Consider the following 13,703-nt stretch of genomic DNA (forward strand, 5'->3'; position numbering starts at 1 on the left):
TTTTACCAGTTTGAATAAATGTATTTTTTCCTTTATATTTCAGGAGGTCCTCATTATCTATCTTCCTTGTCATATTTGGCAGACAGCAGCCTGAGTGAGGAAATGAGTCAATTTGATTTCTCAACTGGAGTTCAAAGCTATTCATACAGTTCCCAAGACCCTAAATCTACCCCTGGTCATTTTCTGAGACGGGTGATCACATTTTGAATATTAAAAAATATGTTGGCGTTTGTAAAGAAAGGGGAGCTTCATTGTTAGGGGAAGCCAGTTCTCTGTGGGTAGTCCGGCAATAGCCTTTGGAGAATTTTCCAGGATCTAAGGCCCAGCCTTCCATCCTATAAGCAATTGGATTTCATCAGTAGGATGAAAGGAGGAAAGAAGGCTCTCTCCCAAGGGCTGATTCACATTAGCCAGTCTCTGTGAAATTAGTGTTTCAAATCAGAACTGCATTTAAGGGTCTCCAGTGAGAAAGGTAACTCTCTTAGTTACCTCAGTTATCTTAGAGACTCAGGGGCCATACTGATGTGACTGTTGCATTGTCCTCTGAAGAAAATGAGGAAGTTCCTCAAATATTTGATGTTACAAACTGAGATAATTGAATGAATCTGTGTTCACAAATGATAGCTTAACCCCACGAACTGAGATAGGAAACATCTACATAGACGCATATCTCTGCATTTTCAGAGGCACACACGTGTGTAAAACCATGAGCTCCACAGATATATCTGATTCCCTTCCAGGTTTCATTCAAGTTTTTCCCTTTCTGGTTCCTTTGACATGCACTGAGTCACCTCTTCTTTCCCTCAACCCCTCTGCTATCCTCTAAACACTGATTCTCTCCTGTGCTATCCTGGAGTGGGGCCTGATCTGTGCTGGGAAAGAATCCAGATAAATTGTTCCACTCTGTGTGTGTACAGTTTACTATACATGTTTGTAAAACTTCAGTTCATTATTACACTTAAAAAAATGATTACCTTTGCTATAATTTCTAAGAATTTTAGGATCAACAATGGCTTAAAAGTTTTATTCTTTTACGGATTAAAATTTTAAGGCAAATTAAGGATTTTACAAAGTTTTTCAGAGAAAAACTCATTTTTAGTTTACTAAGAAAAAAATGGGTAAAAATTTATCTTATAGTTGTGTTTCAGTAGCTCCACTTTCTGCATAATGTGGCAACTAAGAATCATGGAAACTGTTGTTCTTCAAGGTGTTCAGAGTTCTGGGGCCTCCCAAGACACAAACATTTGGAAAAAAGATCTTAGTGTCTGTACAAAGCAGCATGTGTCCACATGGATGCTATGAACTATGTATGACCCCAGAGGGAGTGAGCATGTATATAGAGATCAGAGGGAAAATATGTATCTAGAATGTAAGGAAGACATAAGGTCCTAGGTTTGTTTTTTGTTTTTTGTTTTTTTAAGTTGTTTAATAAGAAAACCCAACAGATGTATTTGATATTATTATCAATTTGTCATTGTTACCTAAGGGTGTGTTTTATGATATTGCCTCAAAAGTCAGAATATCATATACACTAAAATTTTAGCAATGTACTCTGCATCATTAGATTCTTCCCTTTTCCTAGGAGCGTAAAGATCCCCTGGTCCAAGATGCTGTCCTAGAGTTAGAGATGGATGAACTCAATCAGCATGAATGTATGGCAACCATGACTACCTTGATTAAGCACATGCACAGAAATCAGATACTACTTAAAGAAGAGGTTTGTTTCTGCTAATCTTGAATTTAATACTGTTTATTGGTATCGTAGAACAAACACTTAATATCTAATGCCAAATTCTATATCTAATAAACATTTTTTTGTTTCTCATGTCATCTCATATTATCAAAATGTGAAGTTTCTTCTGCTTTTTAAGGTAATCTTGATGTATCATTTCAGGGCTCAGTGCCAAGAAATCTTCCTCCATGGATGAAATTTCTTCACGACAAACTAGGAAATCCATCGATATCATTAAATATCCGTCTCTTCTTAGCCAAGCTTGTTATTAATACGGAAGAAGTGAGTAATTTATTATTTACTTAAAAATTCTTTGCAATTAGTAGGATGCTGGAGGAATAAGGGGACACTATTTTCTTGTCCGTTGAATACAACTAGGTATCAAGTCATTCTGAACACCCAAGAAATCAGTAAAAGATCTGTGAAAACAAATGCTGCAGGTTTACCAGTATGAAAATGACACAGGCTCAATCAATTAAGTACCTGCTTTGGGCTCAGCTCATGATCCTGGGATGCTGGGATTGATTCCCTCATCAGGCTCCTTGCTCATTGCTCCAAGCTCCTTGCTTATGTTCACTCTCTTCCTCTCTCTCAAATAAATAAAATCCTTTAAAACAAAATGATCACACTTTGGAAGGTAGGAGGTGCAGAGACTTGAATCCAGTGTGATATAACTGAGGTAACAGCTGAGGGGTGAGAGCCTACTTAAAGAGGATACCATAAAATATAAGCAATGGAGTGCAAAATCAAACTTTTGGAAGTCTCCTACAGTGGGGGATGTTCCTGGCGTAAAGATGCTCAGGTGGCAAAGCAGGGCAGAATCCTGGGTGCGACAGTATGGCCCAGGATCCCTGGGGTCTCAAGAGCAGGTGGTGCTAGTGTGTGGCAGAGTTCCCAGGTGTAGGATCAGGGAAGCCAACTTAGTGAGTTTAGGTGCCAGCTTTCTGCTCTGTGTTGCCATAAATTGTGTAGCAGTAATGCAGCCACTTTTCTAGGAGGGGTCCAGCAAAAGGCAGAAATGTGGTGAGAGCCTCCCCCTTCCTTAGGAGGAACAACATGGGTCTGCCCCACAGGAGTCCCTAAAATTTAGAGTTTTAAAACTCAGTCATGTGCCTAAGATAAAAATGCATGGTCACAGGCCAGGTGACAGAGTTGTCTTGGAAACTGGGGAGAAAAGACTGATTGATTGTTTTTCTGTGAGGGCTTACTGAAGAGTGGGGGACCTCACCTTATTCATCCTGCCCAGCAGAGCAGTCTGAAAGCCTTCAGGGAAAAAAACAGTGTCACCTAGTGGAGTCGGAGCTGCTTACAACAAGCCCCCACCTCTGCTTATTGGAGGCAGTTTTTCCACTAAGGCAAATCCACCTGAGAATCAGTGCAACAAGCACCACCGCCCCGCCCCAGAAGACCAACAGAAACAACTTGCTCTCACCAAGTTTATTGATCATAGGGGGCTGTAAAGGTCCATCTCTTGGGATAGACACTATATCATTCTTTATATATATATTTTTTTTAATTTTTAAATTTTTTATAAACATATATTTTTATCCCCAGGAGTACAGGTCTGTGTATTGCCAGGTTTACACATTTCACAGCACTCACCATAGAACATACCCTCCCCAATGTCCATAATCCCACCCCCTTCTCTCAAACCCCCTCCCCCCACCAACCCTCAGTTTGTTCTGTGAGATTAAGAGTCACTTATGGTTTGTCTCCCTCCCAGTCCCATCTTGTTTCATTTATTCTTCTCCTACCCCCTTAACCCCCCATGTTGCATCTCCACTTCCTCATATCAGGGAGATCATATAATAGTTGTCTTTCTCTCATTGACTTATTTCGCTAAGCATGATACCCTCTAGTTCCATCCATGTTGTCACAGATGGCAAGATTTCATTTCTTTAGATGGCAAGATTTCATTTCTTTAGATGGCTGCATGGTATTCCATTGTGTATATATACCACATCTTCTTGATCCCTTCATCTGTTGATGGACATCTAGGTTCTTTCCATAGTTTGGCTATTGTAGACATTGCTGCTATAAACATTCAGGTGCATGTGCCCCTTTGGATCACTACGGTTGTATCTTTAGGGTAAATACCCAGTAGTGCAATTGCTGGGTCATAAGGTAGCTCTATTTTCAACTTTTTGAGGAATCTCCATTCTGTTTTCCAGAGTGGTTCCCACCAACAATGTAGGAGGGATCCCCTCTCTCGGAATCCTCGCCAGCATCTGTCATTTCCTGACTTGTTCATTTTAGCCATTCTGACTGGTGTGAGGTGGTCTCTCATTGTGGTTTTGATTTGTATTTCCCTGATGCCGAGTGATACGGAGCACTTTTTCATGTGTCTGTTGGGCATCTGGATGTCTTCTTTGCAGAAATGTCTGTTCATATCTTCTGCCCATTTCTTTTTTTTTTTTTTTTTTTTCCATTAATTACTTACTCTTTATTCATTAACTACTAGTTCTTTTTTTTTTTTTTTTTTTTTAATTTTTTATTTTTTATAAACGTATATTTTTATCCCCAGGTCTGTGAATCACCAGGTTTACACACTTCACAGCACTCACCAAATCACATACCCTTCCCAATGTCCATAATCCCACCCCCTTCTCCCCAACCCCCTCCCCCCGGCAACCCTCAGTTTGTTTTGTGAGATTAAGAGTCACTTATGGTTTGTCTCCCTCCCAATCCCATCTTGTTTCATTTATTCTTCTACCCACTTAAGCCTCCATGTTGCATCACCACTTCCTCATATCAGGGAGATCATATGATAGTTGTCTTTCTCTGCTTGACTTATTTCGCTAAGCATGATACGCTCTAGTTCCATCCACGTTGTTGCAAATGGCAAGATTTCATTTCTTTTGATGGCTGCATAGTATTCCATTGTGTATATATACCACATCTTCTTGATCCATTCATCTGTTGATGGACATCTAGGTTCTTTCCATAGTTTTTCTGCCCATTTCTTGATTGGATTATTTGTTCTTTGGGTGTTGAGTTTGCTAAGTTCTTTATAGATTTTGGACGCTAGCGCGTTATCTGACATGTCGTTTACAAATATCTTCTCCCATTCTGTCAGTTGTCTTTTGGTTTTGTTAACTGTTTCCTTTGCTGTGCAAAAGCTTTTGATCTTGATAAAATCCCAATAGTTCATTTTTGCCCTCGCTTCCCTTACCTTTGGCGATGTTCCTAGGAAGACGTGGCTGCGGCTGAGGTCGAAGAGGTTGCTGCCTGTGTTCTCCTCAAGGATTTGGATGGATTCCTTTCTCACATTGAGGTCCTTCATCCACTTTGAGTCTATTTTCTTGTGTGGTGTAAGGAAACGGTCCAATTTCATTTTTCTACATGTGGCCGTCCAATTTTCCCAAGACCATTTATTGAAGAGGCTGTCTTTTATCCATTGGACATTCTTTCCTGCTTTGTTGAAGCTTAGTTGACCATAGACTTGAGGGTCTATTTCTGGGCTCTCTATTCTGTTCCATTGATCTATGTGTCTGTTTTTGTGCCAGTACCATGCTGTCTTGATGATGACAGCTTTGAAATAGAACTTGAAGTCTGGAATTGTGATGCCACCAACTTTGGCTTTCTTTTTCAATATTCCTTTGGCTATTCGAGGTCTTTTCTAGTTCCCTATAAATTATAGGATTATTTGTTCCATTTCATTGAAGAAAATGGATGGTACTTTGATTGGAATTGCATTAAATGTGTAGATTGCTTTAGGTAGCATAGACATTTTCACAATATTTATTCTTCCAATCCAGGAGCATGGAACATTTTTCCATTTCTTCGTGTCTTCCTCAGTTTCTTTCATGAGTACTTTATAGTTTTCTGAGTATAGATTCTGTGCCTCTTTGGTTAGGTTTATTCCTAGGTATCTTATAGTTTTGGGTGCAATTGTAAATGGGATTGACTCCTTGATTTGTTTCTTTTGTCTTGTTGTTGGTGTAGAGAAATGCAACTGATTTCTGTGCATTGATTTTATATCCTGACACTTTACTGAATTCCTGTACAAGTTCTAGCAGTTTTGGAGTGGAGTCTTTTGGGTTTTCCACATATAGTATCATATCATCTGCGAAGAGTGATAGTTTGACTTCTTCTTTGCCGATTTGGATGCCCTTAATTTCCTTTTGTTGTCTTGATTGCTGAGGCTAGGACTTCTAGTACGATGTTGAATAGCAGTGGTGATAATGGACATCCCTGCCGTGTTCCTGACCTTAGCGGAAAAGCTTTCAGTTTTTCTCCATTGAGAATGATATTTGCAGTGGGTTTTTCATAGATGGCTTTGATGATATTGAGGTATGTGCCCTCTATCCCTGCACTTTGAAGAGTTTTAATCAGGAAGGGATGCTGTACTTTGTCAAATGCATTTTCCGCATCTATTGAGATTATCATATGGTTCTTGTTCTTTCTTTTATTAATGTGCTGTATCACATTAATTGATTTGCGGATGTTGAACCAGCCTTGGAGCCCTGGAATAAAGCCCACTTGGTTGTGGTGCATAATCCTTTTAACGTACTGTTGAATTCTATTGGCTAATATTTTGGTGAGAATTTTCGCATCTGTGTTCATCAAAGATATTGGTCTGTAGTTCTCTTTTTTGGTGGGATCCTTGTCTGGTTTTGGACAAGGGTCCCACCAAAAAAGAGAACTACAGACCAATAACCTTGATGAACACCTTGATGCTGGCCTCATAAAATGAGTTTGGAAGTTTTCCTTCCATTTCTATTTTTTGGAACAGATTCAGGAGAATAGGAATTAGTTCCTCTTTAAATGTTTGGTAGAATTCCCCCGGGAAGCCATCTGGCCCAGGGCTTTTGTTTGTTTGGAAATTTTTGATGACTGTTTCAATCTCCTTACTGGTTATGGGTCTGTTCAGGCTTTCTATTTCTTCCTGGTTCAGTTGTGGTAGTTTATATGTCTCTAGGAATGCATCCATTTCTTCCAGATTGTCAAATTTGTTGGTGTAGAGTTGCTCATAGTATGTTCTCATAATTATCTGTATGTCTTTGGTGTTAGTTGTGATCTCTACCCTTTCATTTATGATTTTATTTATTTGGGTCCTTTCTCTTTTATTTTTGATAATTCTGGCCAGGGGTTTATCAATATTATTAATTCTTTCAAAGAACCAGCTCCTATTTTCATTGATTTCTATTGTTTTTTTGTTTCTATTTTATTGATTTCTGCTCTGATCTAAATGATTTCTCCTGCTGGGTTTAGGGTTTCTTTGGTGTTCTTTCTCCAGCTTCTTTAGGTGTAGGGTTAGGTTGTGTACTTGAGACCTTTCTTGTTTCTTGAGATAGGATTGAACCGCTTTATATTTTCCTCTCAGGACTGCCTTTGTTGTGTCCCAGAGATTTTGAAGTGTTTTGTTTTCATTATCATTTGTTTCCATGAATTTTTTCAATTCTTCTTGAATTTCCTGGTTGACCCATTCATTCTTTAGGAGGATGCTGTTTAGTCTCCATGTATTTGGGTTCTTTCCACATTTCCTCTTGTGATTGCCTTCTAGCTTCAGAGCATTGTGGTCTGAAAATATTCAGGGAATGATCCCAATCTTTTGATACCGGTTGAGGCCTGATTTAGGACCAAGGATGTGATCTATTCTGGAGAATGTTCCATGTGCACTAGAGAAGAATGTGTATTCTGCTGCTTTGGGATGAAATGTTCTGAATATATCTGTGATGTCCATCTCGTCCAGTGTGTCATTTAAGGCCTTTATTTCCTTGTTGATCTTTTGCTTGAATGACCTGTCCATTTCAGTGAGGGGAGTGTTAAAGTCCCCTACTATTATTGTATTATTGTTGATGTGTTTCTTTGATTTTGTTATTAATTGGTTTATATAGTTAGCTGCTCCCACGTTAGGGGCATAGATATTTAAAATTGTTAGATCTTCTTGTTGGACAGACCCTTTGAGTATGATATAGTGTCCTTCCTCATCTCTTATTATAGTCTTTGGCTTAAAATCTAATTGATCTGATGTAAGGATTGCCACTCCTGCTTTTTTCTGATGTCCATTAGCATGGTAAATTCATTTCCACCCCCTCACTTTAAGTCTGGAACTGTCTTCGGGTTTAAAATGAGTTTCTTGTAGGCAACATATAGATGGGTTTTGTTTTTTTATCCATTCTGATACCCTGTGTCTTTTGATTGGGGCATTTAGCCCATTAACATTCAAGGTAACTATTGAAAAATATGAATTTAGTGCCATTGTTTTGCCTGTAAAGTGACTGTTACTGTATTTTGTCTCTGTTCCTTTCTGATCTACTTTAGGCTCTCTCTTTGCTTAGAGGACCCCTTTCAATATTTTCTGTAGAGCTGGTTTGGTGTTTGCAAATTCTTTCAGTTGTTGTTTGTCTTGGAAGCTTTTAATCTCTCCTTCTATTTTCAATGATAGCCTAGCTGGATATAGTATTCTTGGCTGCATGTTTTTCTCGTTTAGTGCTCTGAAAATATCATGCCAGCTCTTTCTGGCCTGCCAGATCTCTGTGGATAAGTCAGCTGCCAATCTATTATTTTTGCCATTGTATGTTATACACTTCTTTTTCCAAGCTGCTTTCAGGATTTTCTCTTTGTCACTAAGATTTGTAAGTTTTACTATTAGATGACAGGGTGTGGGTCAATTCTTACTGATTTTGAGGGGGGTTCTCTGCACCTCCTGGATTTTGATGCCTATTCCCTTTGCCATATTGGGGAAATTCTCTCCAATAATTCTCTCCAATATACCTTCTGCTCCCCTCTCTCTTCTTCTGGAATTCCAATTATTCTAAAGTGGTTTCGTCTTATGGTGTCACTTATCTCTCGAATTCTCCCCTCGTGGTCCAGTAGCTGTTTATCCCTCTTTTGCTCAGCTTCTTTATTCTCTGTCATTTGGTCTTCTATATCACTAATTCTTTCTTATACCTCATTTTCCCTAGCAGTGATAGCCTCCATTTTTTATTGCACCTCATTAATAGCTTTTTTGATTTCAACTTGGTTAGATTTTAGTTCTTTTATTTCTCCAGAAAGGGTTTTTATATCTCCCAAGAGGGTTTCCCTAATATCTTCCATGCCTTTTTCGAGCCTGGCTAGAACCTTGAGAATCGTTGTTCCATACTCTAGATCTAACATATTAACAATGTCTGTATTGATTAGGTCCCTCGCCTTAGGTACTGCCTCTTGTTCTTTTTTTTGAGGTGAATTTTTCTGCCTTGTCATTTTGTCTAGATAAGAGTATACGAAGGAGAAAATAAAATACTAAAAGGGTGGCAACAACCCCAGGAAAATATGCTTTAACCAAATCAGAAGAGATCCCAAATGGTGAGCGGGGAGAAAGGGGGTAAAAAGAGGTTCAGAAAGAAGAAAAAAAAAAAATGAAAAGAATTTAAAAAAGAAAACGAATAAAGAAAAAAATATTAAAAAGAAAAAAATAAATATATTAGGTAAACTAGTCAAAAAAGTGAAAAAAGAAAAGGGTAAAAAAATTTAGCAGAAGAAGAGGAAAAAAAATTGAAAAACAAGAAAAAATTAAACTGCCAGACTAAAGAATCATGGGCGAATGCCAAGAGTTCCATTCTTTGCCTTCTCTTCCTCTCGAATTCCGTGCTCTCCCTGGTATTGAAACTGCACTCTTTGGTACTTGAACTTGGTCCTGACTGGATTTCTTGTTTATCTCTGGGGGAGGGGCCTGTTGTAGTGATTCGCAAGTGTCTTTGCCCCAGGAGGAATTGCACCGCCCTTACCAGGGGCCGGGCTCAGTAATCCTCTTGGTTTTGCTTTTGGGAGCTTTTGTCCCCTGAGCGCTTTCTGTAGAGTTCCAGAGGATGGGAATGAAAATGGCGGCCTCCCGATCTCCGGTCTGGAGGAGCTAAGAGCCCGGGGCCGACTCAGTGCGCCCTCAGAGAATAGTGCCCAATTACTCCTGTCCGCCTGGCCTCTGGCGGCACTCCTAGCTCACCGAGGCTGTGACCGGTTCAAGGTAACCCCGAGCTGAGAGTTCACTCCTCGGCTCTGTCTCTGTAGCCAGCTTCCCTGTTCTAATACCTGTAAGCTCTGCGACGCTCAGACTCCCCCAGTCCTTCTGTGACCCTGTGGGACCTGAGGCCACGCTGACCTTGCATTGGCCTCACCCCGGTTAGCCTCTGGAGCGATGTCCCTCAGAGGAACAGACTTTTAAAAGTCTTGGTTTTGTGCTCCGTTGCTCCGCCGCTTGCCGGGAGCTGGCCCCTCGCCCCGCGGTCTATCTTCCCCTCGCTTTGGATTCACTTCTCTGCCAGTCCTACCTTTCAGAAAGTGGTTGATTTTCTGTTTCTAGAATTGCTGTTCTTCTTCTCTTCGATCTGCCATTGGATTTGTATGTGTTGCAATCTTTAGATAAGCTATCTAGCTGATCTCCTGCTAGCTGAAGTAGTCTCAGCCTGCTACTTCTCTGCCATCTTGACTCCTCAACCTCTTTATATTTTTATTCATTAGTCTTTTGGTGTTCCTTTTTGTTGTTTTCTTATTTTTCCAAACCTTTTCTTACTCTTTTAAATTTAAATTTAAATTTTTTTCTACATATATTCTTTATATATATATATTATTTTCTTTAATTGTATTTTATTTTATAATTAAAATATTATCTTTCTTTTTTCCTTCCTTCCTTTCTTTCTATTTCTTTTGGATCAAGTTTCTTTTAACAAGACGAAAACACAGCCAGGATCTACTTTTATGTTTTGTTTAGTTTGTTTTTTGTTTTTTGTTTTTTGTATTTTCTGTAGTCTTTATTACTGTTGTTTTTCCTCCTTCTTTTTTTTTTTTTTTTTTTTTTTTTTTTTTCTGGACAAAATAAGACAGAGAAATTCACCACCAAAGAAAGAACAGAAGGTAGTACTCACTGCCAGGAATTTAATCAATATGGATATAACCAAGATGTCTGAACTATAATTTAAAACAATGATTTAAAGATACTAGCTGGGCTTGAAGTAAGTATTAAAGACACTATATAATCTTTTATTATAGAGATAAAAGAACTTAAATCTAGTCAGGTCAAAATTAAAAATGCTGTAACCAAGATGCATTTCCAAATGGAGGCTAAAAAGCAAAGATGGTTAGAGCAGAAGAGTGAATCAGTGATACAGAAGATAAAACGATAGAAGGTAAGGAAACTGAAAAGAGGGAATGAAACCTATTGATAAAGAAGGTAGTCTGAGGAAGCTCAGTGATTCCATAAAGCAAAATAATACCCGTATTATAGGAGTCCCAGAAGATGAGTGGGAAAAGGGGGCAGAAGATATTTTTTTTAATTTTTTATTTTTTTATAAACATATATTTTTATCCCCAGGGGTACAGGTCTGTGAATCACCAGGTTTACACACTTCACAGCACTCACCAAAGCACATACCCTCCCCAATGTCCATAATCCCACTCCCTACCCCCAAACCCCCTACCCCCAGCAACCCTCAGTTTGTTTTGTGAGATTAAGAGTCACTTATGGTTTGTCTCCCTCCCAATTCCATCTTGTTTCATTGATTCTTGGGCAGAAGATATTTTTGAATGACTTACACCTGAGGACTTTCCTACTCTGGAGTAGGAAATAGGCCTTCTAGCACAGAGAACTCCCCCTTAAAATTAACAAAAATAGGTCAACATCCTAACATATTATACTGACATTTACAAATTACAAAGAGAAAGAGAAAATTGGGCATCTGGGTGCCTCAGTCTTTTAAGTGTCTACCTTCGACTCAGATTATGATCCCAGGGTCCTGGGCTTGGGCCCTGAGCAGGGAGTCTTCTTCTCCATCTCCCTCTGCCTCTCCCTCCACTGGTTCTTGCTACTGCTCATTTGCTTGCTCTGTCTTTCTCAAATAAATAAATAAAACCTTAAGGTTTAAGGACCAGTTTGAGGTCCTTAACCTACAAGTGTGGAGGTATAAGGCTGGTAACAGACCAGCCCACAGAAACCCGGTAGGCCAAGAAGCACTGCCATGATATATTCAGTGTGCTAAATGTGAAAAATATGCAGCATGCTAGATGAAAAATAAAAATGGGAAAAATAAAATACACTCATAGTTAGGAAAGACCTAACTATGAGTCAGTTATCCATCAAAATGCTGGAGGAAAACACAGACAGCAGCTGCTTTGGCCTTGACCGCAGCACCATGGACAGCCACATGCAGTCAAGAATACTTTATCCTGCAACCCTATCATTCAGAATAGAAGGAGAGATAAAGACCTTCCATGACAAACAGAAACTAAAGGAATTTGTGAACACTATACCAGCTCTGAAAGAAATATTAAAGGGGATTCTTTGAGTGAAGAGACAGCCCAGAAGTGACAAATATCAGAAAGGAACAGAGTCAGTGTATAGGAATGTGACTTTATGGTAATACAGTGGCTCTGAATTCATATCTTTCAAGAATTATTCTGAATGTAAATGGACTAAATGCTCTAATTAAAAGACATAGGTTATCAGAATGGATAAGAAAAACAAGACCCATTGATATGCTGTCTACTGGAGACTCATTTTTAGATCCAAAGACACCCATAGATTGAAAGTGAGGGGGTAAAGCACCATTTATCATGCCAGTAGACATCAAAAAGAAACTGAAGTAGCCATCCTTATATCAGGCAAACTAGATTTTAAACCAAAGAGTAATAGGAAATAAAGTATACTATCTCATAATAAAAGGGTCTTTCCAACAGGAAGATCTAACAATTATAAATATTTATGCCCCTAACTTGGAAGTAGCCAGTATATAAATCAATAACAAAATTAAGGAAACTCTGTAATAGTACAATAATAGTGGGAGACTGATAACAATGAACAGATTATCTAAGCAGAAGACCAACAAGGAAACAAAGGCTTTGAATGACATACTGGACCAGGTGGACATAACATATATCCAGAGCATTTCATTCTAAAGAAACAGAATACACATTCTTCTTGAGTGTACATGGAACATTCTCCATAATAGGTTACACACTATCACAAATCAGGTCTCAACTGCTACAAAAAGATTTGAGATAATAACATGCATATTTTTAGGCCACAATTCCATAAAACTTGCAGTGAACCACAAGAAAAACATCAGAAGGACCACAAATACAGAGAGGTTAAAGAACATCTTACTAAAGAATGAATGGGCCAACTAGGAAATCAAAGAAGACTGTAAAAACATACAAGGAAGAAAAATGAAAATGGAACACAACAGTTAACTTCTGGGATGCTGCCAAGGCGGTCCTAAAAAAGAAATATGTAGCAATACAGGTGTTCCTCATGAAACAAGAAAGGTCGCAAATGCACAACCTAAACTTACACCTAAAGAAACTGGGAAAATTACAGCAAATAAAGCCTAGATCCAGCAGAAGAGGAGAAATAATAAAGATTACAGCAGAAATCAATGATCTAGAAAAACAAAAAACACCAGTAGAACAGATGAATGAAACTAGGAGCTGATTGAAAGAATTAATTAGACCAATAAAACCCTAGCCAGAGCTTACCAAAAAGAAGAGAGAAGACTCAAATCAGTAAAATCATGAATGAAAGGGGAGAGATCATGATCAACACCAGTGAGATGCCTAGGAGTAAGCCTAACCAAAGAGATAAAGAATCTGTACTCTAAAAACTACAGAACACTCACAAAACAAATTGAGGCAGACACAAAGAAATGGGACAACATTCCATGTTCATGGATAGGAAGAACAAATGTTTTTAAAATGTCAGTGCTATCCAGAGCAATCTATACATTCAGTACAATCTCTACTAAAATACATTCTTGCATTTTTCACAGAGCTGGAACAATCCTAAATTTTGTATGGAACCACAGAACACCCCACACAGCCAAAGGAATGTTGAAAAAGAAAAGTAAAGCTGGAGGCATCACAATTCCAAACTTCAAGCTGTATTACAGAGCTGTAACCATCAAGACATTATGGTACAGGCACAAAAAAAAAACAGACCCATAGATCAGTTAAACAGAACAGAGAACCTAGAAATGGACACTCAACCCTATGGTCA

At 38.7% G+C, this 13,703-nt stretch overlaps 1 protein-coding gene across 5 annotated transcripts in view; it reads left to right on the forward strand.

Moving 5' to 3' along the window:
* PRKDC (protein kinase, DNA-activated, catalytic subunit) overlaps positions 1-13,703 on the forward strand; it is a 250,709-nt gene that overhangs the window by 121,498 nt on the left and 115,508 nt on the right. For all 5 annotated transcript variants that reach the window (XR_009351780.1, XR_009351781.1, XM_059166490.1 and 2 more), the window contains 3 exons: positions 44-192; positions 1,583-1,717; positions 1,895-2,014. Coding sequence is in view for 3 of the 5 variants with exons in the window: in XM_059166490.1 (XP_059022473.1) it covers positions 44-192; positions 1,583-1,717; positions 1,895-2,014 (404 nt within the window). In the remaining 2 variants the exon portion in view is untranslated. The remainder of the gene's footprint in view (positions 1-43; positions 193-1,582; positions 1,718-1,894; positions 2,015-13,703) is intronic.

This window comes from Mustela lutreola, chromosome 3 (genome assembly GCF_030435805.1).
Source record: "Mustela lutreola isolate mMusLut2 chromosome 3, mMusLut2.pri, whole genome shotgun sequence".
Taxonomy (NCBI): domain Eukaryota; kingdom Metazoa; phylum Chordata; class Mammalia; order Carnivora; family Mustelidae; genus Mustela; species Mustela lutreola.